The 23,036-nt window shown below is 42.1% G+C and overlaps 2 protein-coding genes across 2 annotated transcripts in view; one reads left to right on the top strand and one right to left on the bottom strand.

The window, feature by feature from the left end:
- Nucleotides 1-761: 761 nt before the first annotated feature.
- BHLHE22 (basic helix-loop-helix family member e22) lies at nt 762-3,689 on the top strand. Its single transcript, XM_082364833.1, has one exon. The coding sequence runs from the start codon at nt 905-907 to the stop codon at nt 1,985-1,987; it is 1,083 nt and encodes a 360-aa protein (XP_082220959.1). The 5' UTR covers nt 762-904; the 3' UTR covers nt 1,988-3,689.
- Nucleotides 3,690-11,333: 7,644 nt separating this feature from the next.
- Nucleotides 11,334-23,036, bottom strand: part of CYP7B1 (cytochrome P450 family 7 subfamily B member 1) — a 187,297-nt gene continuing 175,594 nt past the window's right edge. Inside the window, exon 6 of the mRNA XM_082364829.1 lies at nt 11,334-17,103. Coding sequence (XP_082220955.1) covers nt 16,816-17,103 — 288 coding nt within the window. The 3' untranslated portion in view covers nt 11,334-16,815. The remainder of the gene's footprint in view (nt 17,104-23,036) is intronic.

Genomic DNA, 23,036 nt, shown 5'->3' with positions numbered 1-23,036 from the left:
GGGTCATGTAGCACAAGATGAGACAGCAGTGGCGAGGGAAGGGCAGTGGGGAGGGGGTGCAGTGGGGGGAGGCGTCTGCTTTCCACGGGACTCCCAGGCTTCGCCGCCGATCTACAATTTGCTGAAGGAGCAGAGAACATCCTCGGCTCTAAGTAGGGCTTTTAGTGTGCTCATTGATGAGTGAAAGTCGCCACACATGTCAAGCTAAAGGCAGTTGTTGGGTTACTAACAGGACCCAGCGCCTTGCAAACATATGCGCTAAGCTGTGTATACAGATGGCAGGCAGAATAATGGAGCAGGCGCCTTTTATAAAGCTCTAGCTGCTGCCTGTCTTCAGACCTGGGAAATGAAACTATTCAGACTCGCGGCCAGATAGCGCCTGCGATTGTTTGTTACCGTTTTAATCCTATTAATTAAAACGTTAACCTGATTGGGTAGAAAGCGCTGTCCCAACAGGCGACTCTTCTTCATAATAACCTACTCAGAGATAATGATGTAAAAGACTCCCCCGTCTGTGGCGGCGGCTGGTTGATGGGTCCGGAAATCTCTTGAAGGTGAATCCAAGCAAGATAAACGGTGCGGAGAGGAGGCGCGGGGCTGGGCTCAGAGCGGCGGCGGCGGCGGCGGCGGCGGCGGCGGCGGCTCCACTCCCTCCGCGCCCACCCTCCCACCATGCGGGGCCGCGGCCCATGGTGAGCCCCAGCAGGCAGCACCATCGGCTGGAGACGAAGAAGAAGAAGAAGAGGAGGCGGCGAGCGCGGGGGAAGGCGAAAAAGAAAAAGAAGGGGAGAGGGCTGCCAGCAGCACCGGGACCGACGCGCGCACCAGCCCCAGAGCCCGGCTCGGGCGCGGCTGCGGCGCCGCCCGACTCCCGAGCCCAGGCGGCGGCGGCCGGCGCCGGACCATGGAGCGCGGGCTGCACCTCGGCGCGGCCGCCGCGGGCGAAGACGACCTCTTCCTGCACAAGAGCCTGAGCGCCTCCGCCGCCAAGCGCTTGGAGGCGGCTTTCCGCTCCCCGCCCCCGAGCATGGACCTGTCCCTGGCGCCGCCGCCTCGGGAGCGCCCGGCGTCCTCCTCCTCGTCGCCTCTGGGCTGCTTCGAGCCGGCTGACCCCGAGGGGGCAGGGCTGCTGTTGCCGCCGCCCGGGGGAGGCGGCGGCGGCGGCGGCGGGGTGGGCGTCCCCGGGCTGCTCGTGGGCACTGCCGGCGTTGGGGGCGACCCTAGCCTGAGCAACCTGCCGGCTGGGGCCGCCCTGTGCCTCAAATACGGCGAGAGCGCCAGCCGGGGCTCGGTGGCCGAGAGCAGCGGCGGCGAGCAGAGCCCCGACGACGACAGCGACGGCCGCTGCGAGCTGGTTCTGCGGGCCGGCGGCGGAGACCCGCGGGCCTCCCCGGGCGCGGGAGGCGGCGGCGTCAAGGCGGCCGAGGGCTGCTCCAACGCCCACCTCCACGGCGGCGCCAGCGCCCCCCCGGGGGGCCCGGCCGGCGGCGGCGGCGGGGGCAGCGGCGGCAGCGGTGGCGGCGGCGGCGGCAGCAGCAGCAGCAAGAAATCCAAAGAGCAAAAGGCGCTGCGGCTCAACATCAACGCCCGGGAGCGCCGGCGGATGCACGACCTGAACGACGCGCTGGACGAGCTGCGCGCGGTGATCCCCTACGCGCACAGCCCCTCGGTGCGGAAGCTCTCCAAGATCGCTACGCTGCTGCTCGCCAAGAACTACATCCTCATGCAGGCGCAGGCCCTGGAGGAGATGCGGCGCCTCGTCGCCTACCTCAACCAGGGCCAGGCTATCTCGGCCGCCTCCCTGCCCAGCTCCGCGGCGGCGGCGGCGGCGGCCGCTGCCCTGCACCCGGCGCTCGGCGCCTACGAGCAGGCTGCCGGCTACCCGTTCAGCGCCGGGCTGCCCCCGGCCGCCTCCTGCCCGGAGAAGTGCGCCCTGTTCAATAGCGTCTCCTCCAGCCTCTGCAAACAGTGCACGGAGAAGCCTTAAACACCCCCCACCCCCGAAAAACATAAGACCGACCCCAAAGCTAGAGGAGAGTGAAAAGCTGCTCCCCACCCCCCTTTATTTGGTCCTCTCGTAGTCGTGAAACACTTGCAGAGAAAACAAAGCAGAGGCGAGAACTGCGGAGAAGTATCAGAGACAAACGGGACTTCTGGCCTCGACATCCCCAGAATCTCGGTCTTCGGGGTGGGGAGGGAGGGAGGAGGGAGGTGGAGTTGGGATAGAGTATGGATGTCTTTTTTTCTCGGAAAAGTGGCAACTTTGGTGGCAGCCTAGACCGCGAGGAAGCAGTGTTTTCCTTTAAGGGTAAAAAATAAGTTGAGAAGTAGGTGTTATTAAGCGTGGAGAGTATTACATGGCAAAATAGTAATCCTACTAATAATTGTGAATTTGGCTAGTGCTGAGGGGGAGAGGAGGAGTCCGGGGTTGGGTGGCTTGTGGCACGGAATATTCATTCAGACAAATCAGAAAGGGCACTTGAAAATAAATTTTGATTCTGAGCCAGGAGAAAAACTTGAAATGTAGATTTATTTAAGTGAAGAAAAAAAACAAAAACAGGAAGAGACACATTGCTATGAAAGACTTGTATTTTTTATTGTCTCTGAACTTTAATCCTGTGAAAATTCTCAAAAGTTTTGGCAAGAGTGATATTAAAAAAAAAAAAAACAAAAAACTGACTGTGGCTGAAAGAATTGCATTTAAAAATATTTATGTGCACCTTGTTACTTTCCACTCTGCAATGATGTATTAACGATTCATGGTATTTATTTGTTATTCTTCAATGACCCTTCCACATCAACAGTATTTATCCTGTGTTAAGGTCATGGGGTCTTACGTGCAGATTTTTTTTAATGCCTCTAAAATTCTGTTTTATAGATTAACTTATATTGTGTGCCAAGTGTTTAAAAGGGTTTATTTGCCAACAAGTATGAAGAGACATATTGATGTATCTGAGCTGCTTAGGTTTATCAAAGGTCACCTGGATATCTTCAGCTGCATCATCCCTGTATTTAAATTGAGCTTTAATAAATTGCTTCAGTCCAAAAATTACAGGAAAGGTGTATTCTTAATTGATGAATGAATTGATCTCTTTTCTTGAAAGGGGACTCCTTTGCATTCTAAAAAGGAAAGACATCACAGCAATAGATCCTATAAGTAAGAACATGCTAAGCAAATATTTTTCCAGGCTGTGCTGTGCATTTTTAAAAGGTCTAATTTAATTGCTTTTAATATATGTATACATATATAAGTTATTTTAACTGTGGAGAATTATTTAAGTTGAAAGACTGGTTTGATTTGCCTATGGTGTGAAATCCTTTGTTATTTTTCTAAAAAAATTTTTAAAAGAAATAAAATAAAACTAAGGAAGAGCAAGAAGCTATTTACCCAAAGCGAGCTTTCAGTTTTAGTTTGCATGGCTGCTTGCCTGCCTTTCTATCCTACGAAAATCAAGAAAACCTTTTTTAAAAATGGAGTCCTGCTATTTTCCACTCCTTGCAGATAATACTAATTCAGTTTGTCAGGTTGGATGGTGAGTGGGGAGCTATGATGGATCTATTGGCGGGTTTTGGATGTGTAAAGAATGATATATATATTAAATAGGTCAATCAGACTATGACAGCTATGTACAACCATTTGTATGTGTATCTATGTCAGAGAGAATCTTTATTAAAATATTTTGATCAAACATTTCATTATGCTGTGCTTTGTGGAGGGAGCAATCACCTCTCTTCTGTGTTACTCTTTGCTTGAAAGGTAACAAAAAAGAAAGGAGTTTCAGAGAAGGTGGAACTAAAGTTTTGTCAGGGATACACAATTAGGAGCAGCCCTAGTTCACTTGTTTACTTGTTAAAGGACGATGGCTGGGCCTGGTCATTGGAGGATTGATAAATGGGGTCAGTGGTGAGACCCAGAGGAGGTCCAGAGCTCCTGTTTGCTGGCATGAACTTTGAAGGCCCTGCTCTCCCTGGAATTCTTCTCCCACTTTGTATGGCATTGTTAACTACTATGCCAGGGCCCATCAGAGAGGGTAAAGTTTCTTAAAGAGTTTTTAATCAAAATTTCTATCTCCAACTTCCTAAAAGCCAAGGAAAAGCAATGGATTTGGATTCTCTGAGGATGGATTGTATTGTAGCTTCCCCCTGCTTTTTTTTTTGTGACAGAAGAATCAACCAGGTTGAATTATATGTGTAAACAATGCCCATAGAGATTTTTTCAATGTTCTAGTGTTGCTTGTTAAAGAGATTTGTAAGGGAGTATGTTTGGATTGGGTTGGGCGTTGATTCTATTAAAGAATGTCTGTATAGGCTTGTATTTGGACTTTAATAATGCCCTCAAATTTAGAAGGTTTGATTTTTATTGTGGTGGAGGTTAGAGAGATGGTGGTGGTGAAGTTATAGTGTTTCCTCTGTAGGCAGTTTGCTAAATGCGTTTTGGTCTGTGTAGCCTCAGCTCATAATGATATCCCTAAATGCCATCAAACTTAGTGGGGGGTGAGGGAGGGTATTTTCTGCTCCACTTGCCATCAAAAAAGATTAATCAGAACCTGTAACCTTTCAGAAAACATAACAGCAAAGGGCCTTGAAGCTGAAGCCCTCCCAGTCTGGGAGTGGGAGTAGAGGGAGGGAAGAGACCAGGGCGGCCCCCAGGCAGGAGGAGACCCGTCTCTCAGCATTTACCAGACAAAGCCTGGGTGCGTCTAATTATGATTATTAAAACAATTTCCATGACGATGTCTAATATTATGTTAATTTGAAAACAACTGTGTATGAAAACTGTCTACTATAATACCTAAATTCATTTAATGAAACACATCGTTAAGGCAATTAAACCTCCTGGATGTGATTAAGAAACATAATTATGACACTGTTCTGCGCCGTAATTGGGTGCCTTTAATCAAGGGGTAAAGTGATCAGCAACACAGCCATTAGTTTGTATTGTTCTGGCCCTGCTGTCCATCATTCTGATTAGGAATTAACCACAGCCGCCATCAGTCGAATTGTTTTTTTTTTACTTTTTGCATGTTAACATTGTAGGGGACACATTCGCTGCAAGGTTTAACTGCTTAATATTTCTCATTATGAAGAAGGCCTCCTTGATGTATTCCCTCTGTAACCTCTGTGCTGTTCAACTAGTATTAGAAATAGTACAAATAACAAATCTTGAACTTCAGGAGAAAGAGGAAAGCTCACCCTCCTTTCACCCTTTAATAACTCAGTCTCCAGCCTTAGTCCTGAAGGAGACTGGAAATGATTGGGGTTGGGGGAAAGGAGAGGATGTTGAGAATAAGTCGGAATGTCAGACAAATATGTACAATTGTTCAAAGTAGCAGGGTTAATAATATTTATTTTCATTTTGATAATTTCAGACAAATTAATTCTCTTTCCAAATCCAGGAGCTGACCAGCGTTGGGTTCTAGGAATAAATGTGGGACATCTAAAAGGGGCAGGGGAGGACTTTTCGGTGATTTACTTAGGTGGCTTTCCCTGCGCTAACCCCAACGTTTCCAAAGTTTCATTAGCAGCAGCTTTTAGGGAAGGAAACCAATGATTGAAGAGAAAATTCTCCCCCCTACCTGGCAAAACCCCCGGCCGCTTTCCGGGGCCCGCTGGACTCCTGGATTTCAGCCCAGTGTGGAAAGTTGGCCCACACACTTGTGGGCCCCAGTATGTCCTTCCAGTGTGCACCATCCACTTCCGGACTGGGTGACTGAACACCAGGGCATCAGTGTGGTCTTGCTGAAGTGCCCTTGGGGCAAAACAGCAATCCTGGCCCCTAAAACTGCGGCGTCTGCCAGAGAACCTCGGTCAGCCCCAGAGCCTTCGTCCACCGCGCTCTGGGGCGCTTCTCCCGGGAGCAGGGGACGATCCCCGCTGCTCAAGTTTCTTAGGAAACTGACACTGGGCAGAGGAGGCCGAGCGAGGAGCCAGAGTCCCACTTGGACTTTTATTCCACCGGTTTCCTTCTCTAATTTCTCTCTAATTTCAATTTCCTTCTCTAATTTCGAATTCCCATTTAGGTCTCATCTCCAGCTTGACATGGGGTACCTACAGGAGTGAAGCGCGTTGAGGCTTTTCGTGGACTCCTACAGGACCAGCAAATGATCACCTTCGAAGAGCTCACTAGTTACCCCTCCTCCCTCCCCGTGGTGCCTGTAAGTGTGTGTGTGTGTGTGTGCGTGTGCGCGCGCGCGCGCGTGTGCGTGAGCGCGCGCTCAGCGATGCGCTCTCCACTCTCAGTAGCTGGCCATCCCCTCCAAGACCCTGTGTTGAGCTTAAATTCCGCTCCCTCTTATCGCACCCAGCACCCATCCTTCCTGCCAACAGCTCTCTAGGGAGGGCCAAGGCTCCACAGGGTTCCCGTCTCCTCGCGCTCTTGGCCCGGATGCCGAAACCCAACCTTTCTACGCGCCCGGGACCCTGAGATTGCTCCAGCATGAGTGGCATTGACTTTTCCAATGTAATGACTTATGAAAGATATAATCATGTGTTAAATTGAATCCTCCGTTTAACTGTTAATGGTGTGCTCTGGGCACATTTACGTATTAGATGCTATGGTAACTAATTACCACTAGGAAAAAGGATAATACACTTCCCAGACTTTGAAAAATAATGATGAGAGTTCACTTCCCGGCTCGCAGCACACAGTGGCGGCTCTGCCGGGCGGAGCGGCAGAGCGGAGACCCGAACGTGTGCCGGTGGAAGGAGGGAGGTGATGAATCCTGGTCGGGAGAGGCTCCTTGGTAAAACCTTTCATGAAAATGCGATTCAATGGGGAAGTGAGGGATGGGGAGGGCCCACTACACGGCGCTGCCTCTAAACAGAATTAAATTGCAAAACAAACGTCAGAAACAGAAGTATTCTTTTAATTAAAATGCAGGTCAGACTGAATTTATCACGTGCCAAGCAACTTTACATCAATTAACATTTTTTGTTCTGTGGGCAAAAATAAATGAGCCCGTCTCCTTCAAGGTCTGCGTTGGCGCTTATAACTTGGATGCCCCAGGATCCGCCAAGCCAATGAGCTGCGGGTTGATTTAAAGCTGGCCTTTTACATCAGACATTGGGCACAGTCGAAGGAAACGGGAGGGAAAACCAGGAGACAGCAACTTAAGGGTAAAAACAATTCTCAGGGTAAGAGTCTTTTCCTCTCCCCGCCGGATCTCTGGCTCTTCGAATCGGTTGATGAGTGTTTACAAGAACCAGGGTTCTGTAGACTGTGCAAAATAGCCAGGTGTCTGTTTCGCCCCAGGGCCAGGGCCAGTGTTTGTGCTGGGGACCCGGGAGGGCAGGAGGAAGGAGGGGGCGGCTTTTCCCGCAGGCCAGCCTGCCAGCCCAGGGTCGCAGACAGAACGACGTCCACAACACGCGTGCCCACCGCGCTGCTTTGCTCAGGCTGCGCCCCCGGAGGGACTCGGGACCCGCAGCCGCAGAGCACCCCTTCTCCTAGTGCTTCCCCTGCACTGACGTTCTTGGCCCCTCCTGCGGGGCGCAAGACCCTTCAACCTCTAAGTGCCTAGGGGCAGAACGCGAACTTCGGGGGCTCTGCCTCAAACTGTCTTTCGAGGGGAGGCACTAGGATGGGGTTGTCTCCTGACCCCCGTGGCCTGGAGAGTTCACCTGCAGATGACAGGCTTGTAAGAAGCACCCCGCAGCCGAGCCAAACCCGGGAATTCTGTGAAAGCGTCCCAATTTTAAACCCCAAAGAGCTCATCGCTTCCTAGCAAGGCAAAGAAAGTGAGCTCGCTTTCCTTGAGGCTCGATTTTGGTTAAATTCTATCACTTTTTCTAAATGACTCGTCTTAACATAATCCAGGAGACTTGTGGACTATTGCAGAACTATCAGGTCCCCCTGAGTGCGTGTGCATGTGCCTGTGGGACTTTTCTTTCTTTCCTCTCCCTTGTGTTCCCGAATTCCGACGATACAGAAATACAGATTAGCGAGCTCTGGAAGAGAAACTACTGGGCTGGGAAGGTTAGACTGCAAGGGGAAAGAGGGTTTTGCGGTTACCAGCCCTCCAGCCCCCAATATATCATGGACAAGCCTATCTTAGAAGTCACCAGGATGCTCGGATGGGGAGTTGGCTTTTAGTAGGCACAAGGTGATATCGTTTTCCTTCCCAGCTTGGGAAAGAGTTAATTCTTTCCCAAAGACCATAGTTGCCCTTGTCTTCTCAACCTGATTCAGAGATGCAATAAAATATGAAGCAAATTTATGATCTGTTTCAAGCATTTTATTGCTGTATTTTTAAATTCATATATGCACATATAAGAACTACGATCTGTGAATAATTTGAAATGCGATACTAGAATGATACATTTTAGATAAAACATAACCATATCTTTATATAATTGTCTCAGATTAAAATAAAAAAGAAAAATAGATTTCTAATGTGGACCAAACTGAAAAACTAATGACAGCCATAAACTGCTAACTAACCATAAATTAACATCTTCATCAAATGCTAAAATGGTATCAGTGGTTATATAAAGCAATTATTATTTCTCTTCATAAGTTTTAGAATAAAGTTCAGGGATATTTAAAGGACCCATTATTTACCAATGCTTCCCAATCTTAAAGATTTCATATTTTATTAGGAGGATGGTTGCAGCTCAAATCTGCTATGCTAATAGGGATGTTTAGAGATGAGAATTTAGTCTTAAACATAAACATGCTTCATGGCCTAACCTCATTTTATGCATTTACTCTGCTCTGGCAATTACTGAAGAACTTGGTGTAAGGATTTCTGTGTCAAATATCCTTATCTCCTCTCTGAAAATGGAAGACAAATAATTTCTTATTATGTGAGAGAGTCAGATTATGTACTCAACTGGTTAAAACATTAAACCATGCACTGTCTGTTGAAGCAAGTGCAGCTACATTTGCCATGCACCGTCTCTTTCTGCAGAGCTGTGGTCAAAATTCAGATGCTAAGCTGAGCCTGTCCCCTCCATCTGAGACTTCCATGAAAAAAAAACAGAAAAAGATTTTCCTAACCAGGCCTCCACAGAAACATGAAAAGCCATGAAGGAGGAAAGGAAATCTATTATATCTATAAATGTATCAGGGCGCAGGCGCAGCGAATAACTTACTTCAATTTTCTTTTACAGAAGCATAAGGCATATGTATCTTTAAAGTGTAGATTTCTCAAGAGAGTGTAGTTAAGTAAAATCTGGAATTATTCAACAAAGTAAGCTCTTTTTAAAACTTAGAAAATTGTGTTTTTATGAAAACAAAATACTGATGTGGACTTTGGAGGATCTGGGTGGAACGCACACAAATTATCTCTGCCACTCAGGTGTTACTTCCTGTGTGTTGCCCTATTGGGTAGTTATTGTGGATAAACATCTCCAAAGGTCAAGGATTAACTAAGATCTGCAACTGGCTAAGTCCTATGACCACTGTTTAGTTTAACTTTTGACAAGCATTGTTTAGTCTGAGGACTTTCTTCTTTAAAAATGAATACTGGGCTTCCCTGGTGGCGCAGTGGTTGAGAACCTGCCTTCCGATGCAGGGGATGCGGGTTCGAGCCCTGGTCTGGGAGGATCCCACATGCCGTGGAGCAGCTGGGCCCGTGAGCCACAACTACTGAGCCTGCGCGTCTGGAGCCTGTGCCCCGCAACGGGAGAGGCCGCGATGGTGAGAGGCCCGCGCACCGCGATGAAGAGTGGCCCCCGCTTGCCACAACTGGAGAAAGCCCTCGCGCAGAAACGAAGACCCAACACAGCCAAGAATGAATAAATAAATAAATAATAATTATAAAAAAAAAATGAATACTATTTTTATAGCTTTTCTTGTAAGTCTAAAATTAGTTTAAAATAAAGTTAAAAAAAATACTGAACTTTAAAACATGGAGAAAGTACTACTTCCTGTATGCTTCTAGATTTAAAAAATTCAAAAGTGACTTCAAATACTTTAAAAAATATTCCATTTAAAGTATAAAACAAAGGCATTTATAAAATTTTAAATATATTGGCCAGTTCTTAGAAGTTATAGAATGAAAGTATACTTCATTTAAACAGTAATTTGAACATGAAAGACAAAATCACTTACTTAAAAATGTGGGTTGTCAGGTAATAATGACATATATGTTAACTTTAATGGTTAGTTCTTAGAAATAAAAGTTACATGAAATAAACGTTCTCTTGCAAACAAATAAGAATCTCCAGCTAATATGTGCTTTCTAAGTGTTTAAATTTGACTCAACGATAAACCATTAGGTATTACTACATTTACCTGTTACTTCTATTGCCCTAGTTTCTCCTATAAGCACAAAACTTGTAAGTTGTAAGGGAATTGAAATACCTCATGAGTCTATCTCTAAACATTTACTTTCTAGGTAGTCTGAAGTATATCATGTCTCTCCTTATAAAAATGAATACATTTAGGAATTAAGAACATAAACTATACCTCAAAAAATTAAAAACTATATCAAACACACTTAAAATTACCAGCATAGCCACTATTTTTTTCTATTCAGCTATATCCTCAATAGAAAATGCACATTATTACTCACATGACCATGGATAATGCCAGACAGTTCTGCAAAATTATTGTTTACTCAATAAGCGTTTTTTAGAGTAAAATTGAATGCAAAGATAATTATTTCATAGATTGTCCATTTAACGACAATTTACCCTAAGTGTTCAGCAATACTGAACTGCCTAGTTCAAATGAACAGGAACACTTTCAGAGTCTAGGGCGAGCTTTAAAACATTAATGGAGTGTTTCTTAGAAAAGCTAAGTGTCCCAGTGAAATGCTGTATGTACAGTTACTGAAGAAGCCACACTTCATCAACAGCATGTTCTGTGTTATGTTTTATTTACAGCTTGCATTTCAGCTCTATGAATACACAGAATACTGTCCAAATATTACTCAGCCTCATTATCTGTGGTAGTGATTTGCAGAAGATGAAGACCACACCTCTCTTATGTGGAGAGAAATGGAATCTCTCTCCCATTCTTGTTGTTCTTATACATCTCTCCACAGAATAATAGCTATTATTAAGAACTGCAGCCTAGCAAGGTCAGCCTGGTTAAAATAAACTTGTTTAAAAACTTATTAGTCACTGATATTACTTGGATCTGTTTTTATTTCCCACATAAATAAGTGAAAATATATTGAAACATATTCTGAATATAACAATTAATGCACTTTTATCAAAAGTATGAGAAAATAAAAATATATGTATATGTATGTGTCGGGGGGAGATGGGGATTTGGGGATCTTCAGACAGCAAAATTATTTCCCAAATAATTTACTATTTGTAATCAAATCTTCTGTCACCTAACATGCTCCTAGTAGGGAAATAAGGGGACACAGTCATTCACCTGTGCTTTAAAAGTTAATTTATTGGCTTGTTGTAAATTTAAAAAACATTAATTGAGTTACAAAGCACTTGCATTTCTTACCTAAGATTTTTTCAAGATAATTTTCTTCCTCATAAATCCACCTCTATACCATTTTAAAATCAAAAGAGTATTAAACAAACATTCAGGACATTTTTTTTTTAATATACAGCACTCCTCTGCTTAATAAATATTTTAAAATGTAAGTATTACCAAATTACCTCCTTTTAAAAATTGTTCAGTAGAGATTTTCATGAATTAAATTTATCTTACTCAAGATATTATAAACAAAGTAAACATTTAAGCAAAAAAGTTCCATCGTCAATGATCACTGATTTAGATTAACACTCTGAAGTAGAATAAGTAATAATTGCTTTAGAGAAACATTAGAGAGCTTTATGTGATCATCCACTGTAATTTAAAATAATGCTACAGGGAACTTAATCTTGGCTTGCTAACTTTTTCCTAATTGAGTATGTGAATATGAATACCTAATAATGCAGTTCAAGTACATAATGGTTTGCAATATTGGCAAATTTAATAGATTAAAGCAGTGTACATTCTCAGGGCATATAATTCTTGTTTTATAATTACTGACATTGTTTTATATGAAGATCAAAGCCTAGATAGTTTTTGTGCTTTGATCTTTGAAATTGGTTTTAAGATTCCATGGTTAAATTTGAAGAATTCGCTTATAGGAAATGTTACCCAAATTATTTTTCATGAGAAAATAAACAGAAGTAATCATGCAAATTTTGAGTATAGAAGCTCCTTTGCCTCACACTTGTGACCCAAAACTTAATGAGAAAATGGAGAAAATATAATGAAGTATGCCAGGAAAGCCAAACAAGGCAGATAAAAGTTCCTGAATAGGTTGCTTATCAGCATTCCTTACTCAGTGATAAATAGCTTTTTCCTGAATATCTTCAGAGCATTTAGTGTTTGCTAACTGAATGCTTCATTACTGTTGGTCATTGATATAAAATAATATTTTTAGTTATTCATTTTCTTTAATTTGAAATTTAGAGGAGGCTTAAAAATGAAAAGATCGGTTTTTACTATATGTAAAATACAGTTTTTAAAAAATTCTGAAGCCTCAATGATTGGTTTTGGTTATTTTTAACATATAATCACAACACTTGATGTATATGTTTTATTGTATGTAATTAGGCTCATAGTAATTTCTCATTACAGAACACTAATTTGGAATGAGTGATGGAAGTTTCGTTAGAACTAGTGATGAATCAGAATTTTAAAATAGTTTTAAGGAGATGATTTATTACAACTACATTTATAATAAATTAGTTGGGTATGTATTGTGTTCTCTAATAAATTATGTGTTCTTGAAGAAGGGTAATCCAGTGCATAGCATCAAATCTAGGATAGAGGAAATGCTCAATAAGTGTTTGATTGAATAAATGAATAATGAATTAACTAATGACAAAAAATGGTTCCCTTTAACAAATACACAAGAACAGTTTTTAAAAGGCACAACATTGTCAAAGTATCTCCTTTACAACTTTAAGTTTGTATATTGCATTACACTTTTCAAAGTAAGTTTGCACATCTTACTGTGTTCAATCCTCATAATGAACCCTGGTGTCAAAAGGCCTTAATATTTTTATTTTGCAAATATGGAAACTGAAGCACTGCGAGGCAAAGTGACTTGTTGATGGAAACAAACCAGTTATGTCATAGCTAGAATCCATGTCTTTTAACTTATTTCTCCATGACATTTATTCTATTTATAAACAATCTTTAATTACCAGATTTAAGCCTGTCACAAGACTCTCTTGTTTTGGTTCTACCACCCATTGCTTTTATGTAATATTTTACATAATACTTCTACTCTAAATTCCTTTCGCTATAAATTAAGCAGAAATTAGAATGGAATACTTTTCTGTGCTCTCTCCGCTGTAGCAGCATAACAGTGTACTACTAAGATGAATTTAAGAATCTGGAGGCTTCCACTTCAGGCAACATGGTGGAATAGATGTCCTAGTACAAAACAAATGGGCTATACTTTGTGGCAGGCAGAAGATAAAGCTTGGGGCCCAAGCGGGGCGTGTGTGTGTGTGTGTGTGTGTGTGTGAGTGTGTAATCCAAGACCTGTACACAAAGCGAAGAATTTGCAGAGGCAGCACCCTCAGCAAGTGACTTAGAAAGAAACCTTGCTCCACAGAGAAGGACTGTGGGTATACTTGCCTGTCTCAGCCTTGGCTTTGGGTAAAGGGGGAAAAAAACCCAGAAAGTCTCTCCTGTCTATTCCTACTCATAGGGTTGCAGTCTGGCTGATTTAGGGCTAGAACTCACACTATCTATGTTGTTCCCAATCCCCTTTCAAAATACTCAAGTTGAAAATGTAAAGTGATCAGAAGTTGATAGTAACACCAGCAGTCAGACAAAAGCAAACGCAAATTCTCTCTGGAGGTGTGAACTTTAAACTCAGGTCTTAAAAAAATGTCCAGAGATAAAATTCCAAGAAACATGGGCCCAGTAAACAAGCCATCCTGAGGCAGAGTTAAAAGAAAAGCAAACTACAGAATCAGACCCATAAAACACTGATGATGTGGAAATACCAGATACAGAATATAAAATAAGTTTCTTAATATATTTAAAGAAATGGAAGAAGGTATTGAGTGTATCATGAAAGAACAAGATGTTATCAAAAATGACCAGGCAGATAGGAAGAACAAAAAGAGAATTCTCAAACTGAAAATGTAATCACTAAACTTAGCAGACTCAGTGGAATTGAAATCCTGAAAGCTGACGAATTGACAGTTGGCACCCTGACTCAGATCAACCCTGGAGGCCTCACAGAAGGGAGAGGGTGATAAGGATCTGAGCATGGAACACAAGTCTAGAACACCTCAGAGAATGAAGGCTGTCACGGCCTGTGTGTGTGTGGGCGCGTGCGCATGTGTGTGCGCGCGTGTGCGTGTCTGCACGTGTGTGTGCGTGTATGTGTGTGCGCGTGTCTGTGCGTGTCTGCGCGCACGTGTGTGCGTGTGTGCACGTGTATGTGTGTGCGTGTCTGCGCACGCATGTGTGCATGCGTGTGCACGTGTCTGCGCGCATGCGCGTGTGTCTGCACGCATGTGTGCATGCGTGTGTGCGAGCGCGCGTGTGTATGTGCGCGTGTGGTGGGGCTGCTGATGACAGGGTTTGCAGCCCAGGGTGGAGGGTGGAGCACACAGTAGTGGGAGGACGGGTGGGAGTAGACGTCTGGGTTCTCCTTTGGCCTCTCCCCCCAACACAGTTTCCATCACTGGGTAAATAGAGCATTAAAACATGGTGGGTGCACAGTATGGGATACTATACAGCAGTTAGAAGCAACAGATTAAATATACATAAAGTAATACGGATATATCTTTAAAAATATAGAGTGTAGTTAAACATTAAGAAGAATAATGATTTATAGAATATACATTTATGAAAATTAAACACATATGCACCCAAGATAATAACATATGTTTTATAAAAGCATATACAAATAAAAAGATACACACCAAACACATTAGACTATTTGCCTATGATGGGGAGGGGTATAATGGTAGCCATTAGGGATAAAATAGAATGAGTAAATAAAGCCAGAGGGCCTTGTTTGGGCCAATTATAATTGTGTATCATGAACTAAGGGACATAAGGCATGTGATCACTCAGTCCTATGAACCTGAGGTTAAAATAAAAAGAAGGAGGAAACAAACTCGATGGATGGGTTAAAGAGTAGAATAAACTGGCAGAGAAATCTAAAGATCCAAAGAAATTACCGAGAATGTAAATTAGAGGTGGAAAATACGAGACAAAAAGGTCAAACAACATGGAGTACAGAGCGAGATACAGAGCCTGAGGGAGGAAATATTCAAAGAGATAATGATTGTGAACATTCTACACTTCATGAAAGACACCATGACATGCAAGCATGATAAATAGAAACTAAGAACATCAAAGACAAAGAGAGCATGTTAAAGCTGTCAGAGAGGCAGACTACCTACTGAATAATTAAACCGAATAAAGGCTAACCTCTTAAGAACATGAGATATCCTCAAAGCCCTGTGAGGAAATCACTGTCAGTCTAGACTTGTGCATCTAGCGAAATCACCTTTCAGGAATGAGGGCAAAAAGGAAAACATCTTCAATCCAGCAAAAACAAAGTTTAGACCGGTAGACCTTCACTAAGGTGCACTTAGAGTATGGACTTCAGGAAGGAGAAAGTAAATGCTAGAAAATCTATTTAGTTACTAAGTATGGTTAAGTATTTTATACTGTTATTTTTAAAATCAATTTCCTTTTCAAAAACAATAGCACATTTCCAAAATATCAGAAGTTCCAATGAATGCAGCATGAATTAACTGGGTTTAATTACCTGCTTTGCCTGTTTATATACGGCATCAGCAGTTAGGTAGGATGCCAGACAATCACTTGGCAATCTGATACTAGCAATCTTTGAATCCTCCACACTATGCTGCATTGTGGCATATGGAATTATACTGTATTACATAAAGTTGTAATTCAAATAATACAAATAAACTCCAAGTCCAAGAGGTGAGGCGTCAAGAACAAATACTGCTATCTAGTTTCTCAGCTGGTGTAAATGGAAGCATTTAGGAAAGTTAATTCCAATACTGGCATAACCCTTATAGTTTACACTGGAGTCAAATGCTACAATCAGTCCTGTACTGAGCTCAACATTTACTCCTACAGTAAACCTAATACTAATGTCTAGGGCAATTGCTAAATATATAATAGGTTTTTGTGTGTTCTTACACTGATAAATCTTACCAGTGTTTCACTTGAACATGAGTGGCCTTATATAACAAGAAATTTTGTTCTATTGAGCCACAGTATACAAAGTAATAAAGAACATTTATGGATGATTAAATATTGAAGTGAAGTTGAAGCATTTAATCTACTGCAAAACTCATTTAATGCAAACGTACCCTGGCAATATAGATATTATTGATATTATACTGAAGGGAACATTTTCATCCAGTGTATCTCATGGAAATTTAATTTCCTTCTTCTCTGAGAACTTGGAATTTGTTAGACTGTGTCCATTTCCAGCACAAATTTCCATTAGTACATAAAGTGTATTCTTACATATTAGAGAAGAATTTGTGACTTTAAAAAAATCCCACAGTGTCAAATCTATTGCTGTGAAGGCACATTTACTATGACGCTTGCAAATCACAATATGTATGTAGAAAGTTAAAAAAAGCTACTTTAAGTTAATCATTATGTTGATTTTGATGTCAATTTCATGCCACCATGCTGTTTCTTTCTTTCTTTCTTTTTTTTGATGGGTTTTGTGACAAAGTACAGACTGGACTGATCTCAGATCAAACAGAAATTGGCACTTTTAAAACAAACAAAGCAATTACATTTGAAGAAATTAAAAACAAATAGATGAGCTAAGGACATTTAGGTTAGTTTTGATAGATTTCTTTTCTTTCCTTTTAGCTTCTTTAAGATTTTACTTTGTACCTAAATAAAACATCAGAGTCGGGATACTGAATGCCAAACAAAAAGCGGTTGTAGTTTAGTTCTAAGGGCTTATCATCAATTATTTCTAAATCAAAATAAGTTAAAAATACAACCAACAATTGTTTTATCTCAACTATTGCCAAAAATCGGCCTGGACATTTGCTGACTCCAAATCCAAATGGCATGTGGTAATACTTCAACTTTTTCCCTCTTTTAAAAAAGGTGGTTTTCTTCTTACCACTTTCTGTAAAACGATCAAATCTAAACTCCTGTAAAGAAGAAAACAGAGTGTTAAAATCAAAAATTTCCATGAAATAGCTTGAGTTCAGGTTCACACAGTTGCCAGCTCTCCCTGCCCATCTTAAAAGGCTTCTTTTAACCCAGCAAACACCAGGAAGTAAAACTTAACTAAGTGCAAATCATGTATGAACTTTCAAAAAACCCCAGTGTTATTAGAAAATTACTTCTCCCATATCAAACAAATTCAAACTTTTCTATATGACTTTTCTTCACGTTTCTCTCCTACGCTGAGTTTCCTAAGTATAGAGGCAGTATTTCTGTTTTTGTTCTCTAAGGTGGGTCTCCACATACGGGCACTTCAAATACCAATGTTGGGTAGAGGGAAGGGCTCCTGCAGAGCTACCATGGTTAGGGGACAGTGAATCCTACTGGCCACAGAGGCTGCCTACCTAAGGATCCCTCGTGTGCCCTTCTCTATCCCTTCCCATCAGCTACTTATGGATGACAAAGGATGAGTTTAGGATTTAGTGTTTGGATGAAACAGATATTAAATAATAAGATTCACATTAAGCACTAGAGAAGAACTAAGCCACAAAATCGGTCTGACTTGTTTTCTGATGTTGTATTGACTTTCTCCTATGACAGCTCTATTTAGAATGAGTGCTCTTTGGGTTAACTCTCTTGGTTTCTGATATGTTTTCACAAGTTAAGTTATATTACTTGTTCCAGAAAATTACAGGACTGGCTTATGGAGGGTGTTTGGTCCTCCATCTTAATTTACTCTCATGTGAGTTTCTGAGAGGACACTGAGTGACCTTATTTTAGCCCATGGTGAATTAAACCATTGATTAGATTAACACACGTGGCAGGCATGACAATGACCAAGTCTTTCCTGGTGCTCATTTGCATCAGACCTGCTCAGCACACAACTTTGCTATGAACTATGAAGCCAAAGGCAAAGAAGCAGGTCAGACTGAAAGCATTTAGGTTATAGAGAAAACCCTAGGGTTCACGTATAGATCCTGAATCCATCACAGATGATCTAATTTTCTCACTCAATGCCAGTATTCATGTCAGCAAAATCATTTCCTTTGAAAGTATTGGTTTTATCCCCATTTACCTAGGATACTGATTTTGATAAATATTCAAGCTTAGAAAACACATTTTGCATGGTTTCTATTCCACCCCCCCACCCTGTAAACTTGCAAGTTGATGAAATCATGATGGCAAAATTAATCAGCATCAGAGTGCAAGTATATTTTCCCACAGATAGTTCTGGGATGTATCTGAATAGGATCTAACCAGTGCTAACCTAAAAGTATCTGTCCATCCTTGTAGTACGGATAAGGACATTCTCTGTGGACATCCACTTTGTTACTGGAGATAGGATGGCTATACGGTACTCTCTCGCAGTAAATCTTTTTCCATTACTGGGGCCCAAGCCTGCTTGCCTGGATTCAGTACAGGTGCTTCCTCCTTCTCACTGACCAATCTAAGGAGACCAGCGCTCTTCCCAAGAGCTCCTTCCCTAGGCCAAACCAGTTGATGTCAATTTTACCACGAAATGGTTTTCTATTTTGAAAAGCTCTCACTGTGGTCAGCCCTATGGTTGAAGCCAGAACATGCAAAAGGAAAACTTAGCTTGAGTTATGACTTCATAGTGTGCTCATATCATAAATAAACCAGAAACTGTCATGGCTTTTCTATATTTCTTTGTGTATGTGAATATGCAGCTGAGAAGTCACAGTGACCAACAAGGAATGCCGAAGTGCTCCCCCAGCCCTGCCACGTTCAGTTAGTGTACGTTCAATCCCCCCAAACATCTAGTCAACCAGTAATGTCACTCCTCTAGTTTTCCATCACCTTCCATTCGATTTCCTCACAATAAATATCATAGAAATTCCTATTTAGTTGTTTATATTATGAAACAAGAAGGGAAAAGGCCAACTTCTTTTGCTCTGTGGCTACCATTAAGCTCAAAGGGCATATGGGCATAAGTAGCTTTTTGAGTCAAAATTTCTTCTCAGTTTGTTTTCCATTGCCAGGACATGGAGAACCCGAGCAGGAGCCAATTTTAGGAAGGGCTTGTGGCAGCTGCTAAGAATATAGTCTGGTTTTAGAAAAAAAGAAGGGGTGTAATAGTCTCACCCCAGAAATTCTGGGGTCACAGTGACATAGAACAAAAAGTCAGAAAGCTCGAGATGCTTTGATCTTTGATCTGGAACAACTTGAATACAGGATTTGTCATGTTGCAGTGACCATAATAGCTGGGTGCTTCACGATTAAAAAGGGTCAATTACATGCAATATTATTCAATGGATAAGAATGGAGAAGTCATAAGAGAAAAGCATGAGACGCTGAAATTCCCCAACGCTCCTCTACTGATTGTTGTGGTTGCTCCTCAACATCTTTCTTCTGCATGAGATCTCTCGAGGCACCAACTGTGGTAATCACATTGCTCTGGCCTCTCACTGATTTAGGAGAGGGTGTATGAACCCGTCTCTCAGTGCTACAGGGGAGGAGTGTATGGGGCCATCTGGGAGAAGTTCCCTTCTTGTGAAGAAAGAAAAACACAACAAAATGGTCCATCACTCTTCCTCCTCTAGACCTGGTTATATGTGACTATGACGCCTGCGAGGCTGCAGCTATGCTGTCACCAGGAGAGGGTTTCTCAGCCAAGAAATCCCAGGAGACGGGAGGGGTCACACTGTCTTATTTATCTCCATATTTTCAAGGCCCCCACCAGAGTGCTAGGCACAGTGAGGTTCCATAGATGTCTGTTGAATTAATGAATAAATACATGACAATAAAGTATATTTTAAAAGCAATCTTCAAACTTTTGAAGAAAACAGAGATATTGAATGAATAAATAAAGATGGATGAGGGGCCACTGCGATGAGAAGCCCGCGCACCGCAATGAAGAGTAGCCCCCGCTCGCCGCGACTAGAGAAAGCCCGCGCGCAGCAACGAAGACCCATAGCAGCCAAAAATAAATAAATAAAATTATTAAAAAAAATAATAATAAAGATGGAGAGAATGAAGAGTAGATGAATATTCAAATAGAAAATGTTTACAAATAGAAAATGGTATAATATTTAGCACTAGAAATAAAGATTGGGTAGACGATACAATTTCCTGAATAGAGAAGAATTTTGGGTATGAGTGACTGAGGAACACTGCGTACCACACTAATCTGTGTCCTCCAAATTTTATGTTTAGTTCAGTTCAACAGCTTTTTTTTTTTAGCACTTCCTGTATGTGCAGCATTGAAGTTTAAAAAGGCATAAAACATGGTCTTGCTGGGGTAGGTGATCATATTCTGTGAACATGATCAGATCTTGTATTCACTCAATTCATCATTTTGGGTATAGGAATCTAGATTAGACAAAAGACATGACTTCCTAGAAATAAAAACTGTCACTGTTTTGAGTGGATGACTAAGGGGCTGCACTCTTGCCCGGGGTTTACAGCTGTACCTCCTGGGAGCAAGATGACTAAGTACAGAAGTTCCTTTTTTTATTTCCGTGACTTGGGTGTCAATCAGTGGTGTGCCATAGCCAGTTTGTACCAGCTAGAGAGAGAGTGTATACATCTCTTCCCCACGCTGTATTCAGGGTCTTCACTCTGGTAACATGAAATCAGCCAAGGTGAAAGTATTCACACCATGACAACTGGCAAAATCAGGGCTTCTCAGAGTGCTGGTTTGCCAGCCCACTGCTGGTTCCAACATGGTAGATATGGAAGTGCCACTTCACTAGTGGGGCAGAAACCCTCTCAACATGGAGCACGTGGCTATGAGAACACAGCCATGTGATAAGGACAAGCCCCTAAACTGTAAGCTCTTAAAGACAGGGGCCCCTTTTATATCTACGTCACCCATTATGCCCATCAAAGTGCTTTCTGGGTAGTGGTTGCTCAGTTTATGTTTGTATCCTTGAAATGTACTAAATGGCACAATCTCTATTCCAGTTTGAGAGACAGACAAAAAATTATTGAGAGTATTTCCACATTTGTCATGACTAGTATATTCTAATAATAGTGGAAATAATCAAAAGAATATTGATACAACAATTTTTATAGTGATTTAGAATTTTTTCAAGGGCTTTCAAATTCATCACTTTATAATCCTTACACCTCCGAGAAGTAGGTTGGGCAGACTTGCATGAGGTCAAATAAGGCTTTTCATCTTCAGAGCTTTGGCAGGGGATTGGGGGTACTCCAAAGGCTTTGTAATTACTTTGTTGTTTCCCTGTGTCCTTACTTTAGGAGGCTATATGGTTAAGGTAATGCGTTACCATCTTAAATGTTGGCTGTTTCTTCCCTATGGCCCAGCCCTTTATACCTCAGCACCTCCATAGAAAAACCAACCAATAGATCTGGTCTTCTCCATAGCTCCATTTTTGGATGCTGCATTTTGGCAGAAAAGTAATCATCACCATTTACTGATTACTTGAGAGCCAGTGGCTAGAATTCTGGCTGACAATTGACAAATTTGAAGAACCCTTCATAAAATTTTTAAAAAGTATCCATTCCTAGTTAATTAAGACATCATCTAGATTTTCTTGGGTAGCATTTAGACCGATACAGAAAGAAGAAAAGAGAATTGGGAACAGGTGTTTCCTTTTGCTCTCTCTCATTGTTTTAATTTCACGTGCCAATTTTTTTTTCCACATCAGCACATGCCACCTGACTGGCTAACATTACAATAAGCTAAGGAACCCATATTCAGGAAAAGAATAATTCTTAACACAGCTTACGTGTTGGTAGCTTATAGGCCCAGTTAGGTTCCCAATCATTTTTTCTTTAGCTTACATTGTGTTTTAAACTTAATTTCTCCAAACATTTAAAAATTCTAGGCTTCACCCAGGAATCTGAAGTTTAAAAAAAATAATAAAAATGACTTGGTCACATCAGGTCTACATGCTTGTTAGGGACTGAGGGTTGGTTCCAAAGTAGCCACATGGTCTCCCTTAGATGCCTCCTGGGCTGTCCTTTCACCAGAGTTCTTACCACTCCCGATAGTATTGCTATATTTACACACAAGCCACCTCAGCTATTGGATCTAATTAGGCCCAGTACACATTTGAATGTGCGATATCTGTAGTGATTTAACATCTTAACTGAAGTATATTTTCACTTTCAGAACGTTCATCCATCTCAGCACCTCCTATTTATTTCCTTCTATGGGTACTCTCCTGCATGCCAGGCACTGAGAATTCAGAGAAGGTAAGGACAAGGTCTCTCCCCTCCTGGAACTTACAGTATATGGACGCACAGGCAAACAAGTAATTGCAAAATACCGTGGGGTGTGCCCCATAACAAAGGTACACCCAGACCACAGAGTGAGCAGTGGCAGATTCTCTGAGGAATGAGGTGGGAATCAGGGACAAAGAAGAGGTGATTAAGGGGGATTGTTGTGGAGTCACCTGGAGTCTCTCAGTGGACAAGAGGGGCATTCAACAATAGAGAGATGGGTGAAGGAAGATATAACCTGTTTCTAGAATGTAATATTCTAGGGTCTCTTGGGCTTGAACATCCTGAAACCATGCCTCATTGGGTTGGGGGGAACCAATGTTCCATGAAGGCACCTCAGGTTCCACGTCCTCTGAGAATAACTATACTTATATCTGGAGTTGGTCTTCCTCATGATTTTAGCCTAAGAGCTATTGGCTATTTTCTATATCTAAGGGCTGGTCTTCTCATTCAAGATCTGTAGGGTACAAAAGTCAGGCAGTGAGGAGTATGAACTTCGGATGAGCTCCTGGGACAGTGCTGTCCGTGACAAAGGCCAAGGACGGAATTTTCCAGAATTTTCTTCTCTTTTTTTTACTGTTAGTGCATGATTGTTTTTGGATGGGCAACTGCTACATGAGCATCTATAGCATCTACTTATTGCCATCCTAAGTTATTAAGAACAAAAGGAATCAATCCATAAGCCTGAGAGTGGTAAGTGCTCAGTAAA

This window comes from Balaenoptera borealis (genome assembly GCF_965194805.1).
Source record: "Balaenoptera borealis genome assembly, chromosome: 17".
Taxonomy (NCBI): domain Eukaryota; kingdom Metazoa; phylum Chordata; class Mammalia; order Artiodactyla; family Balaenopteridae; genus Balaenoptera; species Balaenoptera borealis.
The sequence above is the reverse complement of the archived record's forward strand: the minus strand, read 5'-3'. Positions and strand labels throughout refer to the sequence as shown.

What these genes read in the sequence shown, in the direction of transcription:
- BHLHE22 (XM_082364833.1), top strand. Translation starts at nt 905, where the DNA reads ATGGAGCGCGGGCTGCACCTCGGCGCGGCCGCCGCGGGCGAAGACGAC.